The sequence below is a fragment of the Fulmarus glacialis genome, unplaced genomic scaffold, assembly GCF_000690835.1.
Source record: "Fulmarus glacialis isolate BGI_N327 unplaced genomic scaffold, ASM69083v1 scaffold23823, whole genome shotgun sequence".
Classification (NCBI taxonomy): Eukaryota; Metazoa; Chordata; class Aves; order Procellariiformes; family Procellariidae; genus Fulmarus; species Fulmarus glacialis.
In genome coordinates, this window is record NW_009203910.1 from 25,940 (window position 1) to 48,572 (window position 22,633).

At 39.4% G+C, this 22,633-nt stretch overlaps 1 protein-coding gene across 1 annotated transcript in view; it reads right to left on the minus strand.

The window, feature by feature from the left end:
• Positions 1–22,633, minus strand: part of ANK3 (ankyrin 3, node of Ranvier (ankyrin G)) — a gene marked incomplete at its 5' end in the record, with an annotated part of 47,561 nt that overhangs the window by 23,333 nt on the left and 1,595 nt on the right. Inside the window, 11 exons of the mRNA XM_009574806.1 lie at positions 1,070–1,213; positions 2,239–2,370; positions 3,249–3,323; positions 5,243–11,659; positions 15,983–16,064; positions 17,780–17,806; positions 18,299–18,421; positions 19,184–19,309; positions 19,914–20,142; positions 21,371–21,467; positions 22,036–22,243. Of these exons, the coding sequence (XP_009573101.1) occupies positions 1,070–1,213; positions 2,239–2,370; positions 3,249–3,323; positions 5,243–11,659; positions 15,983–16,064; positions 17,780–17,806; positions 18,299–18,421; positions 19,184–19,309; positions 19,914–20,142; positions 21,371–21,467; positions 22,036–22,243 (7,660 nt within the window). The remainder of the gene's footprint in view (positions 1–1,069; positions 1,214–2,238; positions 2,371–3,248; positions 3,324–5,242; positions 11,660–15,982; positions 16,065–17,779; positions 17,807–18,298; positions 18,422–19,183; positions 19,310–19,913; positions 20,143–21,370; positions 21,468–22,035; positions 22,244–22,633) is intronic.

Genomic DNA, 22,633 nt, shown 5'->3' on the forward strand with positions numbered 1-22,633 from the left:
TCAAGAGCAACTTTCTTAAAATGTCAACAGAAAATTATTTCTGTAATGCAATGATTCAATGACCAACAATGCTGCTCAATAATGGAGGTACACTGAGCTTATATGCTCTAAAGAAAAAAAATCCTACTAAAATACTTGAACAAATTACAAAAAACAAAGGAAATGTTACTTTCAAAAGAAAAATCTTATTCAAGGCGCTATTTATAATACATGTGACAAAAATCAAAGTAAAGAATATAGCAACCCAGTGCCTGTTAACGAACATTTAAAAGAAGAAAAAAAAATATTTAGCATCTTCAACGTACGGATAAATAATAAGTATACCTATGGCAATTCTGTTTTACAAGCAGAACTTCATTTATCCTTTTAATCTGGCTCAAAATTAACCTGCACAATTCTGTTCTCGGTTAGTACAACTTCCATGTGAAAATTATTACACAATTTTACCCATTAGGAGACTGAAAAAGATATTCTCTCATGCCCTAATAAAACATTTTCTTATTTTTCTACTGCCATTGTAGAAATGATCCAAGTGAAAAATCATAAAGTAATTGATGTTCACTTTTCTCAAAGAGGCTTGGTAGTAAATTGCACATTAATTTACTCTATGCAATTACTACGCCCTTTTTTTTTTCCTTGCTCTTCCTTCTTTTTATTTCTTCAAAGAATTCTTACTGCTACTTTTCTAGACAGGAATCCAAAGAATATATGTATTTCCAGGTAACTTGGAAAGCATGCAATACCAAGTACATTAAAAATATACATGGGCAAGCCTCAAAGCACAACTGTTGCAGGAGAAAAACATTCAGGTCTTGCTAACTGACACTGAGGCTACTGGGAACAAGCTTACTCAGGCATACATTTGTGGGATCCTGGGCTTATTCTTTGAGATATTAATGTGCAACCTACGTATTGTACCATGAGCGTGCTTTAGGAGAGGAAAAAGCTTTCACATTAAAAACAATTATTTCTATAGAACTTACTGTCTTTTTTTAAAGTCTAGTTTATACAACATTATTGTACTATTGGACATATCACTGAACTAAATATGACCACGGAATTCAATTACCATCAATGGGATCATGAAAAACGTTATTTTCATCTGCAAAACTTCTGGTGCCTGAAATATTTCCATAATCAAATATTGGTCCTTCCAACAGGGTCACGATATCTATTCGATTAATTTTTGTCAATACAGAAGTTAAAGCATCAGCTGAAAAACAAATAAGACGTGTCAGAAAAACGTTCAGCGTTGCAGAACTGTGTAATCATCTTTCTCAGTTACATTCACATTGCATTAATTATAAATTGCTGGCATATGTTTCTGTCCCAATGCCTTTGGTTCTAGCAAACCCCATCATTTGTCTAAGCAGTCATTCTGCTGCCTACTTATTCAAGATATACATCTATTAAGAGTCTTCCCTCCCCCCAAGTATAATTTTATTACAATACAAAAGACACAAAGTGTAAGGTCAGAGTGTTCTTAAAGAATGTATTTACTTACTACTGAAACAAAATATCCTTTTACTGGAGCGTAAAAGAAGTGTAAAAATCCTTTTACCATTCTGTTTCGAGGAACAACAGAATAGGTAGCCATGTAGGGAATAATGTAAGGTTATTCATGCAGTACATTGTGAAATCTCATGTACAGTAATCTTGTTGTGAGAACACAGTAATACTGGAAATTACTTTTACAGTGAAAGAGATCAAAGTAGACTCAAATATTGTGTAGGAGTGTGTGAATTAGAGAATGGTAATGAACACCATTGACCTAACACAAAAATCAAAACCTCTCTTTCAATTTGAGCAATTCAAGTGAAATGCAGAGATAAACCCAGCAGAATCAGCATCTCCATCACTCTTCACAGAAAAAGATTTAGTCTTTTCTTATGACCTGCAATATCGTGAGACTGCCTAACTTTTCCAGGCAGCCTATTTCCACGTTTCACATTCCTTGCTATTGGAAAGTTTTCCCTAATATTTTCTTTACTGCAATTTAAGTTCATTGTTTGTCCCATCAATTATGGATGTGGAGAACAGATTATTTCCTTCTGCATATATCCTGAATAAACATGACATGTTTCTGACTTTTGGTAAAAATATAACTGAAACTTTTTTTTTTTCCAATCAGTGGTTTGCAAAAGACATTCATAATGTTTTCTTCAATTTAACCTATTTAGAGCAGGCAACAGATGAAATGGGCTATAACTTATAAACAACAAAACTACTTGAACTTACTTGTAGCATTTTTCCCATCTCTGGTAACCCATTTTTTTAATAACATGAAGCTTTGAGCAATAAGAGAATTTGGGTTTTCTACTCGGATTTGATTTATTTCATCCACAGAAAAATTCAGTTCTCTTGCCAGTTCTATAAAGACAAAAAAAAGCAAGCAAGAAAAGAAAACTACAACAAAAACGCCAAACAAAGCACAAATCCCTCAATCATCCTGTCAGGCTTAAAAATATTCTGTTTCTTAGGTCACACAGATGTCAACAAAACTACCTGACAGAAACTTTACAGATAACGATGAACACAGCATTATATACCCATACTTTAATTTCCTAGGACAGACATAATTTTGAATTTCCATCATCTCTGTGAGCTATTACTGTATTTATATCCAGTAAGCCACTTAAACGTGGTGAAAAAAAAGCTCCGTAGAGACTACCTCATAACCACTAATTTATAAAACCTGTTCTTTCTGGTGACTGTTACTCCTTTGTGAGCTTGCTGTGCAGCTCAGCACCGGTGCTGTCATCACCTATGCCCAGGGAGAGCTGGCTGCTGCAGCTGCAAGCCCGTGAAGGGCCAGCTCTGCCCATCAACATGTGGAGGTATGGTGGGCATACAGTTAGGCAACTCCACACACGACATCGACTTGCCGGGGCACTGCTGGGCTCCCTGCAACCTCCAGAGCTTTGAGGAAACTGCTGTCCAGACACAGAGGCAGCCCTAAGTCTGGGTAGATACATCGTCTCAACTCCTTGGGTGAACATCTTAAGAGGAGAGCCATTTTAGCTATTTTCCCTATGAGTTTGTTTGATTTGTAGCAACACCATGGGATAATTCTTCACAGCTATTTCCTATTAGGCACCTTTGCCCAGCAGTGTGTTGCATGTTTTGGGAGGCTGGGCTCACTGTGAATTCGAGAGAGCTCGATGCAGCCTTGTTACAGCTTTTGGTAAAAGACTACCTGAAAATGTAATAGCGAAGACTAATTTCAATATTAAAGCAGAAAAGCTTACCTGTCCAGCTAAGTCCTAGGTGATCGGCTACAATTGCCATCCTTATATCTGTCCGTTCACATGGACTCTGTGGACCTGTGATTTACAATTTCTCGATTAAAAAGGTTTGCACAGAAAACCACAATACCGGATAATAGTTTATTATAAATAACAGCTTTAATTTGACTAAGTTGCCGGTACTTAATATTGTTTACTAGAATGGTTGTGTGTCCTAATAACCTACACAGCAAATTTTTTTCACAGCTTTTATATTTTCACCTGTGTAAAGCCAAATGTCAAACTACATGATGTCGTGTAATGAAACCAAACATGCTGACAATCTAGCTGTTAGACTGTACACAAGTTGTTCAATTACTGGTGGAAACCACCAAGACCAGATTATCATCTGTTTTCTCTACTTGGACAGAATAAATTTGCTGTCACAAAAGAAACCTTTCAATTTCTGGTTTACATCAATTTTTGAGTTACATGAATGTCTTTGGCATGCTTCACTAGCTTTCTACAGTACAGGATTTGTTTAAAGGAAGAAAGAAGAGTGTAAGACAGCACATACAGATGACAATGACAGAATGAAAACTACAGTTAAGTCACTCCACAGGCAATCACAACAGTTCATGCACTAGGATCAACAAGTTGAAAGTTTTACAAACTAGGCTTGATCTCCACGAGGTGAGCCATGAGAGCTCCAGAAACCTGACTGCCTTCATTCTCACCAGTCCTCTTACTCCTCCTCCTCTCACTGTCGGCCTTTTCAATCTTTGATTTTATAGATGCTGCCTCTGTTCTCATGTCTCTAGCAGACTTCGATGTAATGGAAGGCTGGTAAACTTGAGTAGCTTCTGATAAGGATGTGTTCCTTGATGTACTGTCTTCTTCATCATCAGAGACCTCTGACTGCATCTTTTTCTCTTCATCAGATAGACGATCCACAAGCTTTAATGTCTCACCACTAATTCCCTTAAAATATTCAATAGAATGTTTACATACCTCCCTAAGCTGATTTTTCCTTACTTTAACTGTTGTCATGGTGACGGAGGTAGATCTTACCTTTACTGGTAATTTAGAAGGAAGCTGTTTTGGTTTTTCTTTCTCTACCTGCTCTTGTTTTGGCAGGGCTGGAGTTCTTCTAGCTAGATTACTCCTATGTGTATTTTTTACGGGAATCCTAGACCTTGCTTCTAGACAGGGAGAAGAATTATTTTGTTTTGCTTTGTCAGGCTTACTAGCCCCTCTCACTTTACTCCCTGTATTGTTTTGGAGATTATTTTGTGAAAAGACTTCTTTTACTGAGCTGGCCTTTATGGGAAGTTTTGATTTTCCTCTAGCCCCTACCAACTCTGTTGACTTTTGCTGCTCTCCGTGTGGTTTTTGCTTATCTCTTACTCTGTGTCCTTGTGTTGTCCCTGTACCTTTTCCTGAAGTACTTTTCGCTTGATTAGCTTTCTGGCGGGAACATTTCGGTTCCAAATGTTCTTTTAGCACTACATTACAGGTAATATCATCTGTAGGGACAGCAGATGAATCCAAATTGTTGTTGTTATTAAAATTATCTTTTGGAAAATCAGTTTCTGTTTGCCTACAGCTTGTCTGGCTAGAAGCTGAACTCGCAATCACCGCTACAGTTTCATTTTCTAATCCCTGACCACTTGGCATCACAGCTTCTATCTTATCTGTCACTTCGCCAGGGCCATCTTTCTTCAGAGTCATGGTGGAAGCAGAAATTCCCATTTTAATTGGTGTGCGCAATTTGGGATCAACTTTAGAAGCGTTTACCGCTGCCGATGCTTTTTCCAGTGAGTTACTACCAAGTGTTTGTTCCATGCAATCTCCACTGGCCTGGATGATGGGCTTATGTTCAACTGCTGTTGTTTCTACTGGTCTCTCTAAGTTTGTTTCTACAGTGTTGTCCCCTGCCTGTGGCTGTGTGATGGCAGTGACTGTACTTTTATCCCCTTCCCCCTTGTCCCCTGACTTCCCTTCAGAAGTATGCTCACCAATCTGAAAAAATTGGAGTCTTTCTTCAACAAAATCCCTCTTGCTCATGTCAATTGCACCACTGCGAGTCATCTCAAACATCTTCCCTTCATGAAATGGGAAGGGGTTGGGCTCGCTAGTTGGCGTACTTTCATCTGTTGGAGTTCTGGCTGGAGTTGTATCAGGTGTTGTGGCTTGAGATCTGTCTTCCACTGCCAGACCAAATGGCTTAGCCTCATCATCCCTTGATTTAGTCTCAAACACTTCATCGTCACCTCGGTTATTGGACCACGGATCAAAATCTAGACTCTTGGTGGCCACCGTTTTGAAAGGTGTTGCAAATTCTTCATCTACTTTGTAACTGAAATACGTATCAGGAAATACAGTCCTGTCAGGGTGTCTGCCTTCCAAAGTGAAAAACTGTGCCCCTGACTTCTGTTCGCTCTTATCTCCGGCTTTTTCAGAAGCTGGACCCTTCGAAGGTGCCTTGTCTTCTTCAGGGCCTACCTTGCCTTCCTCCTCAATGACTTCAAGCTTACTCTGGCTAAAGCAGCGATCAGTCTGCTTTAGAATGCCTTCTGTAGTCCATACGTCCTTTTTGGTTTCAACTGCCGGACCTGCAAGTTTAGAATCACTCTCAGTTAAACCATCATCTTCATCTTGCAAATCATAACCGTCAAGAGAGTCAATCTCTGTCGCATCAGTATCATGGGAGAATTCTGCAGTGGTTGCTATGGAACACTCTGTGACAGACTGGTCATTGTTATTCCCATTTTGCACTACATCATTCTGAGGTGAATCAAGCCCAATGTCAAACTCATTAGGTTTCCCAGAAGTGGGATGTCCTAACTCTTTCTGCTTCTCAATCTTTTCAGGGGCTCTGGGTTTTGAGGTTTCTTTCTGGTCATCTTCCAATTCTTTCAGTTTGAACGTATACTTTTTAAGTGGAACAGGTTGATAGAGAGATTCATCATCACTAGAGTCACTGACATCTGCTCCCGGTGGCACAGGAGATGGCGGCTGTACTCTTATGACAGGTTCAGCCAGCTGGCATTTGTCATGTTCATCTTGCAAGTTCACTTCTGTCATCTCCATTTCACTCTCAGTGGAATAATGAGGCTTCTTTTCTGACTCGCCTTGATCTGCATCCAGTGGTGGAGGAGGAGGGAATTCAATGTAGGCAACTCTGTTACCTTTGGGTCTTTTGTTAGAGTCCTTATTTATATGATTAGGTAATGCTTTGTCAATCTGTGGTTCCTCAACCTCTGCCTGTTTTACAGATGTTGACTTAGCCTCTGCTTCCTCCTCTGACTCCTCAGATACTTCAGGTATAGGACTGGGCTTGCCTGGGATATAAGCTATTAGTGAGTCGGGTGTTTTAGATGTAAACTCATAACTCACTTCTTCTGAACTCGGTGTTTCTGGTGTTAAAGGGCTTTTACCAGAGCTATCTATAAAGGACACTTGTTCTAGTGTGTCATCTTCTGGACTACCTTGCGGAGAAGGAGGTTGCTTTTGCTGTCTAGCTGTGTAAAATGTCCCCCTTGTCTCTTGTACTGTCTTACTCTCCTGACTGACAATTTTTTTAATATTTCCTTGTTGCACCTCTTTCTCATATTGCTTTCCTACTTGAACAAAACTGACATAAACAGGTAAGGTCTTAATTTCTTTTACTCCCTCAGTGCTTACTAGCGGTGCAACTTTATCCAAGTAATCACTGGCACCGGGGTCAACTAACTCACTCGAAGGAAATTCGTTTCCTGGACTACATTCTAAAGAATCTGGTGATTTGCTAGGGGATATCTCCATTTCCTCAACAGGAGGACTTAGACCTATCGAGCTCTGCTGCTTGGTAACTTTTTTGATTTCTGAATGCTTTATTTTTTCATCTTCCACATGATCAATCTGCCTCTCAACTTTCTCCTTAATCACAGCTGATTGGGATACTTTAGCTGAAAGTTCATAGACACCATCAAGCATGGTTCTCTTCTCCTCAACAATTCTGACCGGAATATGGGACACAGCAATTTCTTCTTTCCTTTTGGATATTTTATCAGCCACTTCACCATTACGTTCCCCCTCCCTGACAACAAATTCTCTGTATAAAACCCTTTTTGAGGGAGATTTTACAGTCAGTTCCTTCACTTCTTCTGAATGAATTCCATTTGCTGCCAGTTTGTGCTCTGTCACAGTGATAAATTCACTTTTTTTGTCAGTTTTAGCTTCAGCATGATCAACATGGTTTTCTTTTACTGTATCTGGAACCAGCACATGTGAAAGTTTTTCTTTTTGTGTTTTATGATTAGAAGTTCCAGGACTTTCCCACGTCCTATAGATTTTTTTGTCCCAGTGTCCCTTCGTTGTTGAGTCTGAGCCATATGCCAGGTCTTTTGCCTGCGGTTCTGAAAAGTATTCTGGCACGCCTTTACTCATCTCAGTTCTTTGTTTTTGTGTGTCTGAAGCACGAAAGTCTTCGATAGCTTTCCCTTTACCTGGAACAACATCTTCCTGCATTTTCACCTCTTTCTGTAAAGCTGTGCTCCCATCAACAACCTCTGCTTGCTTTGCGTGTTTCTCTCTGGAATAAAACTGATACACCGGTAACTTACTTTCTTGCAATTTCTTTACTGGAATTTTGGACTGACCATCCAGCTTTTTTTCTTCTTGAGTTACGTCCTTACTCCTTGAACTTATACTTTGTTCAAATTTAAGCCTAATGGAACTGAGCTTTGATTGCTTCAGCTGAAATCCAGTCTGTGAAACCTCAGGTACTCCAGTCTGCTGAGCACTTCCTTTGTGTTCCATAGTTTGTTTAGAGTCCTCTGCAGGTTGCACAAATATCCTTTTTTCAGGACTGCTGGGCAAACTGGATGCTTTTCTTTCATCCACCTTGGGAAAGCATTTCCCATCATGGGCATACTGCTTTACCTTACTCCATTCGTCACCGGACGATGGTAATTCAGAGAGCAGAACTTTCTCAGGGCTGCTGCTGGCAGAGCTCTGGCTAGAATGTATTTCTTTGCCATTTTTTTTATGCTGCTTTTTCTCCGGAGACTGTAGCTCATCATTCAACTTCTCTGTTTTATCCCGAAAAAACTGTGATACTTCAGTCAGTTTTTCTTCTGCCTCTTTAACAGTCCTGTCCACCCTGTCTTCATATATCAACTTTTCTCTACCTCTGTCTAATCTGTCCTCAGTAAAGCGCATCCACATTGCATGTTTTGGACTACTAACATCTCCAGTGTAGTGTAACACTGTCACTTTATCATAACGATCATCTTTAGACATTTTACCTACACCATTTTCAGATACATCTTTATAGATTTTGGAGAGAATCTCTTTTTTGGGGGCAGTAGCTACTTTTTCTCTGCATCGTTTATCAGACCCCTGTAACTCTGCACTAAGGGGTAGAGCATGGTCAGTAACTGACTCCTCAGTATCAGAATGAGACACATCTAGCTTTTCTGAAAGAAGCATTTTCTCAGCAAACCTGTAAGACTCCCCTCTTAGTTCTGACAACTCATCATCATGGTATTCTATTGAGTGCTGACTCAAAAGCTTCAGTGTTTTGTAAGAGTCATCAGACATGAGTTGAGCAGAACTAGGGCGACTGTCTTCTTCCTGGGACACGGGAGTGTTAACTCTAGAGGATTCCAGATAAGAAGGAAGTGACTCTTCGGCTGTGAGCTCCTCTTCTTCTTGCTGACCTTGTTCGTCTGAACAAGGAAAAGCATCATGTTTTTCCAACTCTTTTAAGTTAATATCTCCCCGAGGTAAGTCTTTCTGATATACATACATTTCTTTTTCTGGATGCTTTTTTGTTTCTCTAATAATGACTTCAGTAGGTTCAGCCTGATTACCTTTTTCAATATGGACCTCTATTATTCGCTCCAGTTTGGGTTTCATTTTGCTGTCCTTCTCTGCATGTTGTGGTGAAGTTTCAGCAGACTTGCTAACATCAGATGTTACTGATGATTTATGTTCAAACAGACCTGCCAGTTCTTTGGAAGGGTCACGTCCAGACTGAAAGGCTTTCATTATGTCATGGACAGACATTGTTTCCTCAATTCTTTCAGACGTGCTTTCAGTGCATGGAGGTTTATGATAAACCATCCTAGTTGTCGTAGTGATATGAGTTTCTTCTTTTACTCGGACACCTTTACTAAGGACACACTTATGGTCATCTTCTTCACTGCTGCTGGCTTTCATTTGAAAAGCTTTAACCTTCTCTTTAATAGATCCAGCAGGTTTTTGCTCTAGCTCCATAAACGTAGGGGTAGGTTTCGAGGCCGGTAGCTCCTCTGCTTTCTGCTCTGGAGTTTCTTCGGATGATGGTTCGTAGCTGCGGATAACATGAACTACTTCAGTTCTTGTTTCTGTAATGACAGGAGGGATGGGTACATCATGGAAAAGTGGTTTTGGCCCTGTGCTTTCAGCACTTTGTGGGGCAGAAGGTGTCTTTTCACTCCTCGTTTCAAAGCCACTGTCAGATAAGGGACTTTTATCTTGATCATGTTGAGAAAAGTCATCTGGAGACTCTAAAATAGTATCTGTTCCAAAAAAGGAATCTGCAATTTTACATAACTCCTTTTCTGATGTTGAAGGCCTCATGGAGGCTGGAGGCATTTTAAGTTTATGTTCCTGCAAAGCAATAGCTGGTTTTAAAATGCGTTTTTGTCTCTCTTCACCTTCTTTTTTCCCCTCTTCAAACTTGTACTTTATGTTTGTTAATGAACTGCTACCAATATCATTTGCTAAGTAATCAATAACTTTTGACAAGCTATAATCCTTTTCCGACATGGTTTTAGTTTTAATTTGGACCTTCTCTGGAACAGATATAGGAGGGCTTGTCAAAGCTTGCTGTCTCGCTTCATCAATCTCCTCTGTACTGAACTCTACCCAGTCATCCTCAGACAGGTGTCCTTGATCACTTTTCGATACTTTAGCCGACCCTTTACTTTCTAAACACACATCTTTTTTCAGAATCTCACTAACTTTTACTAAGTCCTCTTTTACTTTCTCAACAATTTTAAAGGGCTCTTCATCATCAATTCTACCCTCTTTTGGTATCTCAGGTTGGAACGGTTTGTCCTCTGCGACATCTGTCTGCAATATTGCAGTCATTCTTATTAGATCCTCTTTCATTTCAGCAACATCTTTCAGTATCTCCTGACTGGAGGATAAAGAAGATGGTGTGGATAGTTTGAGAGCAGAGGGTGCTAAAAACAAGGATGATTTTATTGGAGATGAAGTTCGATTAAAGGGAGGCTGTGTGCGTGCCTCTGTAGTCAATGTTTTAATAGGTGACAGTAACGCAGCAGCTGATTTTGTAAGGGAAGGCGACTCTGGGAGCTTCTTTAATGCTGGTTCAGACAAAACATTGACTACAGAATATACCGGCACTGTTATCGTTGATGAAGTTACTGATGAGGTAGTTGCAGATATTGACCCAAGGGCTGTGTACAAAGCACCTGCAGGAGGAGTTCTCATTGACTGGAAAGCTGATGGTGCTGAAGACACAAATGACCTGAGTGGAGAAAATGACATTGTTGTAGCTGTTGAAAACACTCTCTCAGCCGTGTCAGCAACTGCGTTAGCAGCACAACTTGCAGAATGTGCAGCTGCAGCAATCTTGTCTTGAAAAACAGCTGCAGCTTTGGATCCATTTATTAAGTTGGCAGAAGATGGGTATTTCAGAGGTGACACAGACCCATTAAGCAATGGTACATCTGTGTGCCCAGCTACATGTTTTGCTGGCGACGAGAGAGACGATGCCATCATGACTTTAGAGGATGAAACAACATCAACTGCTGACTTAGCAGGTGACACCACTGACTTTAGAGGGGACGATAAAAGTGAAGATGCTGATGTGATGACTGATTTAAGTGGCAAACTTGAAGAGTACATGTTAATGTTGGATTTGGGGGATGCTGGAGGCGTCATGGTTATGGATGATCTCTCCAAGAGAGATCCTGCTGTAGTCACTGGAGATGTCCGAGAGGGGAATGTGGTAGTGGATGCCAGCCCTTTTAGACTAGCGGCTTCTGTGACTGCGGGAGCTTTGACGAAAGAGCCTGAAGTAACCTGCATATTGTATGGAGGCTGCGATACCACAGTTTTTATTGGTGAAGAGATTGTCCGAAATGATCTAATCGGAGATGCTACATCACTAACAGATTTAACTGAAGATGTGGTAGAAGCTCCTAATGTGGATTTGATTGGAGAAGCAGAAGAAACAGACCATATTGATTTTAATGGGGAAGCTGTAGGAGTGTTAGAGGAAGAGCTTGATAAGGAAGTGAAGCCTGATTTGGTTTGCCCAGGCACTGTAATTGGAGCTGTTGTCCATGACTGATATGGCCGTGTTGAAAAGAATGGCTTGTATGAGTAAGTAGCAGGTAGGGATCTTGTTGCTCCTGCACTCCGTTCAACTGTTTCTTAAATTGTTAAATTAAAATCAAACATAAATCAACAAAAATGATTGAAAAACAGAGAGACCAGAGAAGAAAATTGGTCAGTAAACGTTGTAATATTACAAAAAGCAAGTACAATTGTTTGCATGAGTTAGGATGAAGGAGGCAAAAAAAGATTTAAAAAAGGAAAGAAAAAAATAGGAATGAGCCATATACTGATGACTGGTCCAAACCAAAAAGCAACATGAAATGAAAGACAGAAAGCACATAGCAACCAAATCTGCAAACAATGAAGAACAGAAAACACACAGAAGGAATCCATAAGGTAAAAATAAAGCTATGTCAAAATTGCTTCTCTTACTTCCTATTGACTTTCTGATGTGCTATTTCTGAAATACTCGTATCGGTTCTGTTTTGCCTGTTTAGGTATGTCTCTGCTTTGCGCAACTATTAGAATTATCCTTTTAATAATTTCTGTTGTTGTTGTTCTATTCAGGTATTGAACCTATACAAAATATAAACTTGCGTAAAATGACATTATAGAGCTAAAATCTTTTTTTTAAACCACTCAGAACTATTTCATGCAGAACCCAAAATTCCTTTAAGTGACAGGCAATTGATGTGCAAACTGTGAAGCAACTGGAATAAATTCAAATCTGTATCTCCCATGCACAATTCGGATATGCTTCACACTCACAAAGCCAATAAGAGCAAGAGCTTTTCTGAGTCAAGATTTTAAAAAATAATAAAAATAAAGAAAGGAAAGGAACTTTTGCGTTTGTTTCTCATGCGATATTCCTTTTGTTTGGTAAAAACTAAAGTAAAACTTTACATGAAATGATTTTAAGAAGCATATGTCATACATGAAATATGGAAAGTATGATATATGATAAACGTGAGCAAGCAAAGCAACTGAATCAGTTTTTATTCATGCACAATATATCATGTCAAAACGAGCACAGAGATTAATACATTTTGTATGCTGTATTAAGCACAAATATGTAAACCTTACAAAATCATTTCACAAAAGGCCATTAAAAGAAGAGTACACTTTTTCTACAAGATGTAGTGTCTTGGTACCTTTTGAGGAGATTTCTTGTATCAGCTCAAAGACAGACCTGTTCAACTTTACATTTCTCAAAAGGTAACATTAGAAAAGCAGTCAAAGAACAATATATTATGCAAAAACTTCCTGGCAAGGACAAACCTGTTAACTGTTATCATCCCCCAGAACACTCAACTTATTCATAGGCGTTTTGAACAAAATCATCATCAACCACATTTTGCATCACAGGACGTACTCATGCCAGAAGACAGTATTTCTGGGAATCCCATTACAGCATACATATCCTCTGATACAGAATAACATTCAGAGAGTTGACATTGAAAGTAACTTAGAGGGCTTTTTTTTTTTTTTTTCTTTAAAGTTGGAGTTAGAAATGGAGCTAAAATATCCAAACAACTTATTCAACATACCTTTCTCTGAAGTTACACTAATAATTTGTCAAACCTGCTTGATCTGTCTTATAGACAGACAGTAACTTACAGTGAAAGAAGCTTAACAAGGCTAATACTAAACTCTTAAACTTAAAGCACACACACTCTTATAGAATAGTGAATATTCAGTATACCACAGGTCCATATCCTGCAAGGAGAAACGTCCTGGTCCTATAGAAGCCAATTGAAGCCCAGAAGGCGATGTGGATGGCTGGCGATAGTGCAGTTTGAGAACATTTAGGTTGAAGAGAGCTTGAATACTAGGCCTGACTGGCACAGCCTATGTCTAGAAACATCCATTTTTCCTTGCAATTTTATTTCTAAGCGCAAACACACTTCTTTTTTCCCCTCAAACAAGAAAACATAGTGTACTTCATTAAATGAGCTAGACTTCATTATGAAGATTAATTAGCAGCAGCTGCTAACATTCACCAAAAGTTCATACAGTCCCAAATCCAAGAAAAAAACCCCAAAATCACTATGAAAAGAACTAACAACAAAACAACTTGTTCAGCAGTTTGTGTTTGGAAACGTCTTTACAGGGACCCCACTGCGATGTGATGAGCCAGTCTATCACAACTGGCTAGTGAGGCAATCAAACCAACAGGCTCCCCTCTTAACTGCTCTTTCTCCTGTTAAATCACGGATTCAGACATGTTTAAGATGCTTTTTCTGTGCTCCTTATTGCAGCTGAGAAGAAGAACTGGTACAAAGAAAATTGAGTAATTTACCAGTGTGTGCAGCTATGACATAACTCGAACAGTAGGGAACTGGGCAATTTTACTATTTTGAAATAGCAAAGAAATCCCCACAACCATGCAAGTCTTTAGAGTGGGATAATATTCTAAAGAGTGGTTTTATATAACAGCCCTTTTTGGCTACTGGACACTCTTGGCCTTAACAGTTTCCATCACTCTGCATCCAAGATTTTATCAGAAAACAGATGTTAGTTACTACTTTCATGCATGTTAGTGCATGAAAAGACACTTCCTTGCTTGCAGCTGGTAACTGAAAGCACTGAGTGAACCCATACAAGTGGCCCCCGCTCAGCCTTGCTCCTCTTCAGCTGCAAGCAAACAGCCAGGACCGAGCAGGTTTAACCCACTGCAGCACTCCTCTTCTGTGGGGACCTCACTGCTGGGAAGAGCCGAGGGGCCCTTTGGTCCCTTTGCCTGAGCAGGGGTAAGGACAGGGAGGCAGGGGAATATCCCATCTGCCTCGCTTGCTTCTGCACTGGCAGGGGTGCAGAGGAAAAAAATCTGTATGTATGCACGGGCAGGCACGCACGCGCCTGTGTGAGTAAAAAGAACAACCCCTGCTGCTACCAAAACTGCGAGAGCTGTGCCATCAAATTCACTGGAAATAGGTAGAGGTTCGTCACTCGTATCCAATCACTGGAGCAAATACCCTGCGATGTAAAGCAGCCACAGCAGCAGTCCTGGCTCTGTGTTGGGTAGTGTGTGCTCTCTGGAAGAACTGCACCTCTGAGATCACACCCTCCCCTCGCACCAGCATGGTGCAGGTGGTAGTGACAGTTGCTGACTACATGCTACACGTGCACAGGACGTGGTGCTCAGGCTGATGGCCAAACCACTATCTACGATGTTTCCTGGCAAACACAATCATTTTTGATACCCTTTTTGGGTAGCTCACAGCCTTAAGTAGTAACCATTGCCAAAAGGGATAAGAATAGTTAAAGAATGGTCAGGAACTTCTACTGTGTTAACCCATCTTTTTTTTGAGTACAGCTCAAGTGGGTTTAGGTTTTTTCCCCTCCAACTTTTTGCAAATGAGACTTAATGGATAATAAATAAGACTACTTTTTCTTCTTTTTCAATGAGGCCTGAAAAACTAATTGTAAGCAACATACACAGTTATCAAACTCCTTTCAAGCAACTTCCTTTTCCCTCTCTCTCAGTTCCCATCAAGCCTTTCACGATACCTTAACAGTCCATCAAGATGTCTCAGCAGATCTGATAGCTTCTTCAGATGTTATATGCTTGAAGTCTTCTTCCAGGCCTGAGAAGTGTAATATATTCTGGAGCACATCTGATCCAAAGAAGCCATAGATCTTATAGGATAATTAAACAGCAGCCATCCAGTGGGAATTCCCAAGACCAGATGAAGTTTGTCTATGGATTTTATGGAATTGTATCAAAGGGTCTGTTGCAGCGTAGCAACTGAGAAGTCACGAAGGAAAAAAAAGGCAAGAAAAAGCCTGGGAATGGGGAACAATAGCAGTCAACCTCAGACAGGAGAGGTGAGGGAAGAAAAGCTAAGCCAAATACATTATTGTATTTAACAGGGAAGGAAAGGAATGCCACAGGCCTGGTCAAGGGGAACGTAAGTTTAAGAGGAAGCAATGTGTGGTGCCAAGGAATAAAAAGCATCTGCAGGGAACAGAGGAAAAAGGGAAAGGGAGGAGAAAGAAGAGGGAAAATATAAAATATGAGAGAGTCCATTTTGGCTAAGTATCTAAACATTTAAGTGCTTATCTGAATGGCATTCTCCAGCTTGCTGAACTTTTACGTGACATTCCCTAATCTTTCAAAGGGAAGAGGAACAGACTCTTTTTGAAAGCAATTTGCAATCCTCCTCCTCTGGAGCTACATGGCATTTTAAAAAATTATTATATTTTTACTTAACTAACACATGTCATTTGCCAGTCAGGATTCTTCAAGCTCTCACAACACAAGAGTTCACAGACCATCCAAGAGTTTTGTTTTAGATAGGTGGGGTTTTTTTTTTCTTTTTTTCCAGAGTGACACCAAATACAACGTTTATAGAAAAAATGTCTCTTCTTATGAAAAATCATGTATATGGTTTAGTACTTTGGTAATAGCAACTCACTCATTCCAGGCTCAGTCAGATAGCTGTAGCGCTTACGTAAAGCAAGAGAGACAAAGTTCTGGCGCCGGTCAGCTTTCTCCGTCTGCAACAAAACATAATACTGTTTAGTGCCTTTAGTATCGCTATCTTCCATTTGAACAGAACAATCATCAAACCTCAGCATGATTTGCGGTACACATCCCCACAAGGGAGAATGGATGTTTCTGTTCAGCTTCAGGAAGGCATGCTGAAGCCAAATCTGGGCAAGCAGGCAAGGAATGGACAGAGCCAGTCTCCATTCCTGCCTGCCATGTAATGAGTGTCAGGCACTGTGGAGCAGGGAGCGTGGCTATTGGAGGTGGCAGAAACCTGCTGTGAATGACTACCCTTCTGGAGCAAGCAGGGAAGGAACTGCAACCCTAAGAGATGACCCCATGGATTCATTCCTATGGGTAAAAGAGCTTAGATAGCAGGTGTAGCTTATGATCCTGCCTTAAAGTATCTCAATACTGTATTATCCCATTTTCACTTAATAAACTGCTTCACGCTACTAGAAATGGTATGGTATTATTCATTCTCTGTAAAACAAACCACCTTTGGCTAGAAACAGGAGATCAACACGAAAGACTACAGATACAGACATAAAACATTCATAAGAGTACCACTTAGACTGATCAAGTATTTATCCCCAAATTAATTTGTCCTGAAAGCACATACACCACAATGTACACTGGCTTTAAAGTGAATACATTAAGGACAAAAAAAGGCATGGGAGGGGATTTTTTTTAATAGGCACAAAATGCAAAGATGCAGATTAGAAAGCAGACTACTATTGTTAACTAATAAATTGCATCATAAGTCGCTGCGTTCAGTGGCATAGCTGCTAGTGTGATGTCTTAAATATTAAAAGTCCTTCAGAGATCAGCTCACTTGATTATGTGGCTAAAAATATGGTTTGTTAAGAAAGAAAACTATTGTTATAGCTATATAATAGCTCACTGGGAACAAACCCTGTGGAGACAAAGTGATGTCGTTGCTATTATTATTTTTTAACATGTAAGGAGTGTTTTGGTTTGGGTTTTTTATTATTATTTTAATCAGCAGGTGGCTACAGCTATTTATTTGCCACCAGGAAGAGAAGAAAACTTTGCTGCTAAGTAAATGGGATACATCTATGTAGTTTCTTTTATAAGGTGATCTCATTTATCACTGCCTCTAATGAGTAAAACCCACTCAATTTCCTGACAATCTAATGTTGCAGTTTCCAGCAAACAGTGGATTTTTAAGCTGCAAATATCTGAGGTTTATTTGAAAATAGATTTGTACACAATATTTAGAAATTGCTCTTGGCTATTTTGCTTTTTCAGAAGAATCCAGTTTATTTTCAGGAGTAAAATATTATAGGCCACTATTGTGGCCTCAACAATACTTCTTTCCTTCTCAGAAATACAAGTTACCAAAGCATTGGCAGTATTACTCCAAGAGATAAAATCATATCCACTAAACTCTTCTTGATTTTGCCAAAAATGGACTTGGTCTGAATTTTATAATTCTATCCTTTTTCAGAAGAAAATGAGTTAAATTTCAGACTGCTATTATTCAATGCTTGGTTTAATTTCATAATATAGAATCGTATTTCTTCCACATTTGTGCACTTCTACTGTTTTGCAACAGACTATTAGATGTCAAGGATATGGTTATTCTGTAGGTATCATTTCAATGCCACAGTTAAAAATAGTTGTTTGTTTTTTCTATAACATATTGCTTTTCTTCACTAAAGCTGAAGGAAATAAAAACAGAAGACAGTGTTTATATTACCTCATCTTCTTGATCTGACTCTGTTTCCTTTTGGTCCAAGATGCATTGCAGAGACAAGGAATATTATAATGGACAGCAGGGAAAAGAATATCAGGATATGAAAAGGACCAAATTGGGAGCACAAAATGCAAGCTGATTTATAAGGCAAAGCAAATCCAAAATGTCAACACAAAAGAAAAACAAAATCTTACATCCAATGCAAATCAACACATGACATTACTGAAAGCATAAACCTATGACTTGCAGGCTGAAGCATGAGCTGTAAACAGAATCATAAAAATTATAGGAACTTGACACCACAGTAACAAGAGACTTTAAAAGCGTTCTACATACAGGAACCCAATAAAACACAAATTTAAAAAGCCTTTATCATGTTCCAAAGCATTCTCATTACTGGCATTTCACAGGGTTTCTTTATCACTAGCAGGAAAAAAAAAAAACCAACCCAAAAACTAAAGGAGCGAAAAAAAAAAAATCAAACCAACCCTAAGGAAAATGTTTACTTTTCCTAACAAATACCTTTTTATGTGCTGGCAGAGTGATATTCAAGTTGCAAACAGCTGTTTGTGGCAGTCCTTTCGTAGTCTTTGGTTCTTTCAAAAATGATAATCGACCACAAGGTTCCTGGCTGGTGTCTCTTACCTAGAAAAGAAATTTTAGTACAGTGTAGTAATATGTAGTAATTCAGATACCTAGAGGAGGTTTCTGGAGAGTTTCTCCATTTCTTTCCACAAGAAGCTATCTAATGGGCAAATACCAATGTTACTGAGCTGGAGCTCAGCCTGAGGTGCTGAAGGAGAAAAAGTGTTACCATGAAAGAGTTAGATCAGCCTGAAGCTCTCTGGTGGTAAATCCATGCAAGACAAGATGTTGAGTGAGTCCAACCAGACAGTTTCATACTGGGATATTACTGAGAGACATTTTCTGCTCACCTTCATTTTTTTCTGCCATGTTTTGCACTGTGCTTATCAAAATGCTTAAAAACTTCTTTTGCACGGCAGCTATGATAAGGCTAAGGAAAGTGAGCATCCGTTCGTGGTAATTTGGGGATGAAGTGTCTGTGCACACTTTTTGGAGGGTGTTCTGCTGTACAGTGTGTTATTGAATGCATCTCCTTTGCTTAGTTCCTAGGAAATAGTGATCTACCGGTAATATTCTGGGGGTCTAACCTGAGATATGGTTTTAATAAAAGGCTGTGAATCCATATAATGAGTATTCTGGTCCCAGATCTGCCAGCAGCTCTTTTGTGGCTTCATGCAAAGCACCCTCTCCATGTTATTCACATATTAAACAATGACACTTACATCCTCGGGGCAAGTTAGTCCTATCGGGCTGAAAAAGTGTTATGACGGGGATAGGGGGCGGGAAATATCAGCAGAATTATTTGGCTTGTTTTGCTTTTACCTTGATAGAGAACGGCAGTCTATTTTCTTTGAAAGCATAAAAATTAAAAACAAGCTGCTGTCCGCCTTTAGTCAAAGGGGCCAGATTTCCATAGCAATCAACGTAAATAGGTTTTCCTTCCAGAACCTATCAAAGCAATAAATAAAAATCAATAAAACCTATTTTCATAGTAGATCCACGTACATAAGCATATCATTATTTCCCCCATCATAGTTCCTGAGTTTAGCACAAGTGCCCACTCAGATTAAATTCAACAACAAATTAGAAAACCACTATGCATTATGGCAAGGTACTATGAGTGCAGGCAGTTTGGGAAACCGTGAGCTACACAAGTGACTTTTCTGCAGTAAGAATGTGTAGATTTCCATCAAGAAACTGTGTGTTGGTGACTACGTATTCACCACAAACCAGCCCTACTCATGACTGTGTGTCTGCAGGGCCAATGAGGAGGAATTCCAGGTCAGCCATCTGCAAAGCCCAGCCAGGGCTACTCGACAAGAGTGCGTGCAAAACCCACTGCAGACTGGCCTGGGTCACCCATTTGGAGACAGGTCCTCATGCTCCCCACACCTTGTCCTTTTTTGGCCTCCTTTCAAGAAATTTTTTGACACAGCCTTGCTGTGAACCTTTATTTAACTGGGCTTATAGTGGCTTTTGCAGGACCTGTTGCCACTTGGAAAACACATTGTCCATTTACAAGGAGGAAGCCAGCTGTGAGTAAGAAATATACCTCAATGTCTTTGCTTCTTGCAACTTCTTCAAAGTTCTCTTGTTGCTCCAAAGTTTTGTCCACTTTGTCATCAGTCATGCAGAAGCAACGCAAATTGGATTCCACAGGGTCATTCATTTTGGCAAATATCACAAACTTTGCCATATAAGGAACGCATATTAATTCTCTATAAAGTTGTGTTGCCAGCCCAACAGTCTCTAGTACTTGATGGCAGTCTGCGAGCCAAAACCTGAGTGGGAAAAAGCAAACCATTAAATCAACTTTTCATTATGCTCAAACATTGCTTAAGCCTTTAAAGAGAAACCATGTCCTGTGATCCTTGGCAATGCGTACTGCCCTTGCAGACTTCCCAAAGCTGTAATTTTCTTTCTACTTTCAGTGGAGCTTTAACCATCCAAAAACTGGGAATAGCTGGCAATGAAATGTTGATATACTTATTTGACCCTTCTCACACTGGTATCTCATAAAATTGTCTATTTTAAGCCTCATTTGAAGCCAAAGTGGGGAAATGGCATTTCTTGTGACCAAACCCCATGTATATTGTAATGTGCTGATGATTCACTGTACATTTGATGTGCTAAAACAACCTCCTTTATAACACATACATACAGCAAAATCACATCTCCCACATAGGTTGAACTGAATATGCCTACAGTGAAGTTTCCCAAAGGGATAGATGTTATACTGTTATTTTCTCATCTTATGATTAAGAGTTTGATGACAATTTTCATACAAGTTTTTTATATATAGAGAGAGAGAGATATATATATATATTCATTTATAGTTTGTATAAGTCTTTTCCACAATACTTCAGTCCTGATCTATTTGGTTCTTTCAGCAATTCTCTCTCTTTATAAAGCTTTTTATAGGTGCAAATGTTACGTACTGAATTATAAACTCGTTACCTGGCATACCATAAATTTTCTCCACTAGGATGCATGATTTGTACAGATCCTGTTGAATGCCTCCAATCAGTATGTAAATCCACTAAGTCCATCAAAATTCATTTCAAACCATGATTTTTTGGCAAATGATATTTTTCTGAGAGTAATTTTACATAATTTTCAACTAAAAAGCCGACAGCCAAAAACTGAATGTCTTTATCTTTTTAAACAAATATGGTTTTATGAATCCCTCCAATTTTTTTATTGAATGAGCATTTCTGTTGCTGTTTGCAGAAAACCAAACCCCTGTGTGGCACCACAGCCTTTAGAGAAACAGCATGTGTGATTGCCAGGAGACATCACTGCAGCAGAAAAGGCCAGGGCAAAGCTTCATGCGCAACCCTGGATGTGTGGGATGCTGATACATAGTGACAAAGAAGCATCTGGTCCATCACTGCTTCATCAGTCTTGCAAAAGACTTACAGAAAGCCAAAAAACAACCCCACAACTCTGCACTTTGTTCATCAAGGGAAGCTACACCCTAGGTGCATTTGGCAAGCTCTGTTACCATACCTGGCTGAAACATTGGTTGTGAATGAGACACAGTCATTTGAAAACGTCAGCGGAGTGGTGCCTGTGATATCCTCCCACTGTGCAGGTGAAGTACCTCCTATGTAAATATAAACCATGGACATTTTCTTTCAAACACCAAGCATATACAGACTACATAAGAATATCTCTATCTTAGGCTATTTTGCTTCACACATAAAAAGAGAACCTAGACAATAATGTTCTCCACCAGCTGAGCTACATGTTATATATTACATTATATCTTACACACCAGAAAACGATGCTGATGTAAGCAAAGTACATACCTACAAGTCAATAGCAAACCTGCTCTTGATATCAGCTATTATTTCTGCCAACTACTTTTACTGACAACCATGTTTAATAGCCAAGGCTGAAATTCTTCATCCTGGCTAAATATAAAATAGCAGTTAATATCTGTTGGCAGAGTTCTTTTGCAATGGCATGAGACCAGATTCAGAGCCCAGGGAATCAGTGGGAGCCTTTCAAATGACCTCAGCTGGCTTTGCTCGGGAGAACTGATCTGAACTCTCCTGGACCAAACACACCAATGTTCCTTTACTGGAAAGCACGAGTTGTACAGTTATGAGAGTGAGCACAGAAGCACTGCTGTCACAGAAACCTTTGCAAAGAGCATGATTTTCTCTAACCTGTAATGCTACATAAAAGTCGAAGGCTGGGCGTCGTGTCTCCTTTGTACCCATTGGTTATGCCTTCTCCCGACGGAGGTGGCACAGGAATTGTCATGGTTATTGGCTTATGAAATTTTCTTCTTCTTGGCTCCACAGTGACAATGGGACTGAAAGTTGCTTTGTTTCCAAGGATTTTTTTGACAATCTCTTCTGGAACCGGTTGAGCCTGTCAACACAGGGAAAGTATTTAAACTAGAGCTACAAATTGGTTATAGACATGCAGAACTGTTTTCCAAAAGATAATTCAATTTTTCTTTTATTTTCTGTAGAATTTTATTTCTTTTTTTTTCCGAGGCAGCCTTCTCCTATAGCTCTCGAGGGTGATTATTAGTACAATTCATGCTTAGTATTTTTCTCAACAGCCCACTTATGATTTCCTAATAGCTAACTTGTAGAGCAAAACTATAAATCTCAGAAGGTTGCCTGCAGTATTTGCTGAGAGTTTTTCAGAGCATGTTTGGTTTTGTTTTTAATTTACAGTCATGGGTGATATTAAATACAATTTCAAAATGCAAAAAGAGGCCTATTTTGCACTTGAAAAGTGAGGACTAGACAC